This window comes from Brassica napus, chromosome C9 (genome assembly GCF_020379485.1).
Source record: "Brassica napus cultivar Da-Ae chromosome C9, Da-Ae, whole genome shotgun sequence".
Classification (NCBI taxonomy): domain Eukaryota; kingdom Viridiplantae; phylum Streptophyta; class Magnoliopsida; order Brassicales; family Brassicaceae; genus Brassica; species Brassica napus.
The window spans coordinates 35,213,174-35,220,548 of NC_063452.1; the positions used below are offsets into that span (position 1 = coordinate 35,213,174).

Consider the following 7,375-nt stretch of genomic DNA (forward strand, 5'->3'; position numbering starts at 1 on the left):
AAGAATCAGCGCTAGAGTTAGGTTGGGGCCAGCTAGGAACTATCGTGAGTCTCTATTTATATCTGGATCGTTCCCTTTTCCGTGGGGTCAGAAAAGTAAATAAGGATGTTTCCAAATATCGTAAAGAATCCATGATTTAAAGAATGAACGGCGAAAAGGAAACCCGATCTCTGCAGAAAAAGGGAGAATACTTCCCACAAAAAAGGAAAGCGCTCGCTTTTGGAGGAATAAAAAGAGCGTCTAGTATCATCAAACCGTACGGGTCCCAGCCCCCCGTTCTATCCTCTGCACGTCAGTACATGCAGTTCCTCCTTGGGGAACATCAGAGCCCCAGGCTCCACCGTCTCCAAAACATCATTAGAAGCCCAGAGCTCCCCGTCCTCGGCGAGAATTAGCGGTCCAAATAGCACCAGACCCCGGTCTGACGTAGGGGAAACTGATCATCCCCCGGGTTTATAGTACGGTTCCGACCTGAGTGGAACCCAGGATCGCGGGATTATTGGAGCGATGTCCTGCCTAAGGGAAGCCTGTTGAGAATGAGCAACTCCGGTTGACTTGAGTGCACAGGTTATTCTCCGAGTGCGATGACGAAATCGAGCAATAAGGGGCAAACTATTGGAAAAAAATACTCAGGTATTGAATTTCTCCAGACCCCTGGCAGGACACCGGCCTATGGATCCCCGCTGGAAAGAACCCCGGTTCCCAGGATCCCCACTAAAAGGAACCCCGGTTCCCCGCAATGGAGTTTTCCGGGTCCAGTCCCAGGATCACCCCATTCCCCCGGGAAATGGAAAACTTCCGATAAGGAGAACCTTCCATATTTTCGAATATGGAAGAGTTTAACCTACTCCAACCGACTAAGGCCCGCCTTAGGAAGACTATATAAAGGGAACCTAAACCCTAAAGCAAGAGATCGACACTTGGAGACTTAGAGATTAGAGCTAGGCGGCTAGAACTAGGGTTCTTACTCAAATTGTTGTAGTTCCTGCTCTTTGATCTAATAAAACGTCTCTTTCCACCTTCTTCTTTATAAACATTCAGGAAATCCATACAAATACCAGTCTTGTCCATCGTTCCGTAGTACTCACAAAGATCCTACACAAAAATCCCCTAACAGAAGGGATGCTGAGAACCGCTTACTCCAGCAATTGGAACGCACTTGTTGTGCTGTTGTTAAACTCATCGTGGGATAGAAAGAAGAGATTTTGCGTTGCTTATACCTTTCAAGCAACAATATATGCAATATGGAGAGAGAGGAATATGAGAAGACATGGGGAACAGCCTATGGCTGGGCTTGCCATTAAGAAGACCATCGAGAAGCGAATTCATAACAAACTCAGTCTGGTAAGAGCAAAAGGAGGCAAATGAGTGACTGATATTTTACAGTTTTGGTTTAGCACAAGAATGTAAATAAAAGTTTAGATCACAGGAAGTAGTAGTAGACGAAAAGTAGAAGGTTTAAACTCATGAAGCACTTGATGTACAAAGATTTTTTATGAATAAAATTTAGCATTCATTCAAAAAAAAATGTACATTATTACATTGAAATCAAATGAATAAATGAGCTCTTCTCCTCCAAATGTTCATTGATGCTTCTACTCTATTTGCCATCTCCGCAATAGCATGTTCAGATGAAAGATCTACTGACTTAGAAAGTAATCTGCTGAGAAGTTATCAGACATGATGTTTATATAAAGGAAAACTCCAAGACATGGTCTCCTGTTCTATTAGACAAAACAATTTTATTATACTTTTTGGAAGAGCTTCAAGGTATGCTTGTGGAACTTCCATTTCAGCTAAAGCAATTCTGTTGATTGACACACACGCTTTCAAGATTTGGTTAGTGAAATCACGAGTGTGGTCTAGCTTCTTCCTAGACTGCTCAGAGAGTCCATCAGATGGCACACGTGGCAGAGGAAGCCACCATTTATCTCCATCTTCACGGAATGAGCTGGAGAAACTCCTTCACCAGAACCTGATATATCTTCACAACGCAGTAGTTTCGCCATCCTCTCTTTCAACAACTCCACTTCTGCACACAGACACTATTAAAATGTCAAAACTATTTTACGAAACAGAGAGATTGATTTTAACAAAAGTTTCAAAAAAAAAAGAGATTGATTTTAACAAACCTGAAGTCTCTGTTCTGATGCTATTAAACCCAAAGGTATTGACTTTGGTCGGAGTTTTCATCTTCATCTTCTTCCCTGAACTTGAGACTGTTTATCAGTGAAAACTCAGAAGAAGAGAAGCTTAAATCCTACACCACCCTTTGAAGAAACATAAAACCAAGAGTTAGACCAATAGGAGGTTAAACACATAGATCCATGGGAAGTAGACAGAAAAATTAAAAAGGAGAAAAACAGTTACTTTCTCTCAGGAAAACAAACTTACAAACAAACCGGAGATTCCTCTTCTTCTTACCCTAACCCCCAAATCCAATTAAATTCAAAGTGAATATATGAAAAAGTCCAAAACCATGAGAGATTAAGACGACAACAAATCAAGCGGATCCTGATAATTCGCAGGTAGCTTCTTCTCCCATACGGAATCCGACGAAGCAGCGACGGTTAAGACCAGTGAGGTTGCAAGTCTCCGGCAGCGTTAGGGGTGCGAGAAAAGAGGGATTGAAGAAAGAGAAAATTGAAAAATATCTTCTTGTTTGGAAAAGTATAACTTTGGTTTATTCCTCTTAGTCGTTTGGCAATGTATTTTACTAAGTTCTAGTTGCAATTCGGTAATGTTTCAGAAATAAATAAAAATAAAAAGTTTCTACCAATGAAATTATAAGGATTTTTCTCAAACTTCGTATGAATTACACGTCAGCATAACTCAGTAAAGTGACTTTTTAATTAACCTATAAGAAGATTTAAGATATATGATCATAATTGTTTATGTATTTGTAATTTTGAATTGTTTATATAATTATATAGACGTTGGCTCGGAACAATTATTATTACAACCGTAGTGTTGTGAACAAAGGTAAAATCGTGTGTGTTTCTCTGTCTTATTACTCAATCAAAGTGTTCCCTTATATAGGGGTTACAAGGAATAGATAAAAGGAAAGAGTACAAATCATTATCCTAAAGGAAAAAGGAAAACCTCTTAAAGATAAACATGAAAGAGAAAAGAAAACTATCCTATGTCTAAGGTCGGCCACTCTCTCTCCCTTTGGGCCGCCGACTCTCTCTCTCTCCATGGGCCACGGTTTGGCCATTTGGTTACTAGCAATCCACATTGTTCATAACACTCCCCCTTGGATGCTAGAACCATATGGGCTCGTATCATGCACGATGTTGCCTCGTTAAAACCTCTCTAGGAAAAACCAAAAACCCAAGGTGGGAAAAATGGAAACCGTAGACAAGAAAAAGAGTACAACGCATGACACTCCCCCTGATGAAGGCATCACTGAAGATCCTTCAGCCGGCGCATACCTATCTGATGAACCAGCTTCCTGAATGTTGAGGTCGACAGAGACTTGGTGAAAAGGTCGGCTGAGTTGTCGCTGGATCGGACTTGAACTACTTGAACCTCCTTCGCCTTCTGCAAGTCGTGGGTGAAAAAGAACATGGGCAGGATGTGTTTTGTCCTGTCTCCTTTGATGTATCCTTCCTTGAGCTGAGCAATGCACGCTGCATTGTCCTTGTAGATGATCATTGGCTCCTCCTTCTCTTGTCCCACGGCCATACCACTCTCTTTTAAGACATGGCCGGTCATGTTCCTTAACCAAACAAGCTCACGGCTTGCCTCATACATGGCTATGATCTCGGCGTGATTAGATGATGTAGCAACTAAGGATTGCTTTGTTGAACAACAGCATATTGCGGCTCCACTGTGTGTAAACACATATCCTGTTTGAGATCTAGCCTGGTGTGGGTCAGATAAGTACCCAGCATCTGCATATCCGACCAAGTTCTCTCCTGGCCGGTTGGTATAGAACAAACCGAGATCTTTTGTTCCTTGCAGATACCTGAACAGATGTTTCACTCCGTTCCAATGCCTTAAGGTCGGACATGAACCAAATCTAGATAGTAAGCTCACGGCAAAACTTATGTCCGGTCTAGTATGACTAGCTAAGTATATTAAGGCCCCAATGGCACTTAAGTAAGGCACTTCCGATCCGAGTGCTTCCTCGTCCGGTTTCTTAGGTTTGAATGGATCCTTTTCCAGGTCTAAGGACCTCACGACCATGGGACACGGCAAGGGGTGTGCCTGGTCCATATTGAATTGCTTGAGTATCTTTTCTGTATAAGTTTCTTGATGCACAAGGATGTCATTTGCTTTATACTCAAACTGTAATCCCAAACAGAACTTAGTTTTCCCTAAGTCTTTCATTTCGAATTCTTTCTTTAGACACTCGACCGTTTGGGAAATCTCTCCAGAGGTTCCTATTATATTCAGGTCGTCCACATAAACAGACATTATAACATAGCCCTTGCTGTCGAATTTCTTTATGAATATACATGGACTTATTGGATCATTCTTATAACCCTCTTTGGTTAGGTACTCGGATAATCGGTTGTACCACATTCGACCTGATTGCTTTAAGCCATATAAGGCTTTATTCAGCTTAATGCAATGTTGTTCTCGAGAACCTTTCTTATCTTTGAGCTCAATACCCTCTGGAACTCTCATATGTATTTCATTATCCAGTGGTCCGTACAGGTATGCAGTCACTACATCCATTAGGCGCAAATCAATGTTTTCTTTCACGGCCAGACTGATTAGATATCTCAATGTAGTCGCATCCACCACAGGGGAATAAGTTTCATCATAGTCTATTCCTGGTCTTTGTGAGAATCCTTGTGCTACAAGCCGTGCTTTGTATCTCACTACTTCTCCTTTCTCGTCTCTCTTCCTTACAAAGACTCATTTGTATCCCACTGGTTTGACATCTCTAGGTGTCAGGATTATAGGGCCAAAAACGCCTCTATTTCTCAATGATTCTAACTCCACGTTTATAGCTTGTTTCCATTTGATCCAATCTGATCTTAGCATGCATTCTTGTATGGACGTGGGTTCTAGATCCTCATCTTTATCCATGATCTCAAGTGCTACCTTGTATGCAAATAAATCATCAACGTTAATATCTTTTCTGTTCCATTGTTTTCCAGACATTACATGGTCTATAGAGATCTCTTGGTTGTCCGGCTCTTGTGTCCCATTAAGTCCAGCGTCCCGGACCTCACTTTGAGGAACAGCCGGATCATCGGGTGTGGTCGGTACGCTTGGCTCGACCATTCTGGTCGGCTCGACCGATCCATCTATGTCCTGGACGGTTTCCTTGATGCTCTCGGATCCAGCACCTTTCTTGGATTTCCGAGGCTGTTTGTCTTTGGAACCAATTGGTCTGCCACGTTTTAGACGTTGCTTAGACTCTGTAGCCACTTGACATTGTCCATCTTGGACGTCTAATCTTATAGGTGCATTACAAGCCGGGATGTGTGATATTGTCACTCTATTTGGGTCAGCAAATGTATCTGGCAGTCTATTAGCTAGCTCTTGAAGATGTATTATCTTTTGGACTTCTAAATCACAATCTTTAGTCCGAGGATCTTGCCAAGATGTTGATGGTCTAAACCATTCTAACTCTTTTGTTATCAACCGGCTGTTATCTCCCCCTAAGGACGGATATGTGGACTCATCAAACTGTGAGTCTTCGTATCTGGCCTTAAACAAATCACCGGTTGTTGGCTCAAGATACTTTATAATGCTTGGGGATTCATATCCTACGTATATTCCCATCCTCCTCTGCGGTCCCATCTTAGTTCTCTGTGGTGGAGCAATTGGAACGTAAACGGTACATCCAAAAGTTTTGATGTGGGACACGTCTGGCTCATGACCCGTAAGTAATTAGGATGGTGAATATCTATGCTCACTAGATGGCATGATGCGAATCAGTTCCGTTGCATGTAAAACTGCATGTCCCCATGCTGATACCGGAAGTTGAGACTTCATTAGCAATGGACGGGCTATCAGCTGGATACGTTTAATGAAGGATTCGGCTAAGCCGTTCTGTGTATGGACATGTGCCACGGAGTGTTCTACTTTTACCCCCATGGACATACAGTATTCATTAAACGCCTGGGACGTGAACTCACCAGCATTGTCTAGACGTATAGTCTTAAGAGGGAAATCTGGAAAGTGTGCTCTCAGTCTTATCATCTGAGCAAGCAGCCGTGCAAAGGCTAGATTCCGAGTGGACAATAGACATACATGCGACCATCTGGTCGATGCATCAATGAGGACCATGAAGTATCTAAAAGTCTCACAAGGTGGGTGTATTGGTCCACATATATCTCCTTGGATCCTTTCCAGAAAGTTTAAGGTTTCTTTATTAACCTTGGCTGGTGATGGCCTAGTTATGAGTTTCCCTTGTGCACATGCTGCACATGTGAGATTTCGTGGGATCACTCCTTTAAACGTGTGCCCTTGTGAATTCATCATCAATTTTCGCATCATTCCTGTTCCGGGATGGCCAAGCCGGTTATGCCATAAAGTGAATAGCTCGGAGGCATTTGCCTCGACCATACTGATCCTTGCATAGTATAGACCAATAGACATTGCGGGCATAGTCTCTAAGATCTTTTTATTGCCTTTGGTGATCAGAGTTATGTTAAGGAATTCTTTGTTTCCTTCTTCCCATGTTTCAAGGTGGAAACCATTCAATCTTATATCCTTGAAACTCAATAAGCTTCTTCTAGAGCTTGGGGAATATAAGGCGGTTTTGATCTCTAGGTGAGTTCCCTTGGGCATCATCACATAGGCCTGGCCGTGACCTTCAATCAGGCTGGCCTCACCCGCAATTGTTTGTACCTTTGCACTTTGCATTGTGAGATTCATAAAATACCTTTTGTCTCTAAGGATTGTATGACTTGTGCCACTATCCACCACAAGTATACTCATCTCATCATTCATTTCTATAAATAAAACTTTCTAAACTTTAGAGACTTTATTAAATCTTTAAATCTCTTATTATAAATGTCATTTCATAAAATAAAAACACCAAATCAAAGACATAAAGCAATAAGACAATGTGATTCGAAAAACTAGTCCTTTAGACAGTCGGATGTCTCAAAATCCATTTGGTCATCTTTGTTGTCCCTGTCGGATTCATTGTCAGCATCATATCCATATCCTTTGTCATCATGACCGTTTTCTTGGATCATGTTTGCCTCCGGGTTCTTGTTCTTGAGACTCTCTTGATAGAGTTCGCACAAGTGTTTCGGAGTTCTGCAGTTCTTGGCCCAATGGTTGTCCATCCCGCATCTGTGACACAATGACTTGGACGTGTAAGATGGTTTGGATATGCCACCTCGTCCACGGCCATAACTCCCTCGGCCCCGACCGTAATTGGAACCACGACCACGGTTAT

The 7,375-nt window shown here is 42.1% G+C and overlaps 1 protein-coding gene and 1 long non-coding RNA gene across 2 annotated transcripts; both read right to left on the reverse strand.

Annotated features, from left to right (window-relative positions):
- Window positions 1-1,439: 1,439 nt before the first annotated feature.
- LOC106413873 lies at window positions 1,440-2,694 on the reverse strand. Its single transcript, XR_001282694.3, has 3 exons — window positions 2,395-2,694; window positions 2,133-2,270; window positions 1,440-2,032 (listed from the first exon to the last, which is right to left on the reverse strand). It is a non-coding gene; the product is annotated as an uncharacterized LOC106413873 (long non-coding RNA).
- Window positions 2,695-2,848: 154 nt separating this feature from the next.
- On the reverse strand, window positions 2,849-3,756 carry LOC125592629. The gene is made up of 2 exons (XM_048767952.1): window positions 3,448-3,756; window positions 2,849-2,857 (listed from the first exon to the last, which is right to left on the reverse strand). The coding sequence occupies exons 1-2, from the start codon at window positions 3,754-3,756 to the stop codon at window positions 2,849-2,851; spliced, it is 318 nt and encodes a 105-aa protein (XP_048623909.1).
- Between the last annotated feature and the right edge of the window lie 3,619 nt (window positions 3,757-7,375).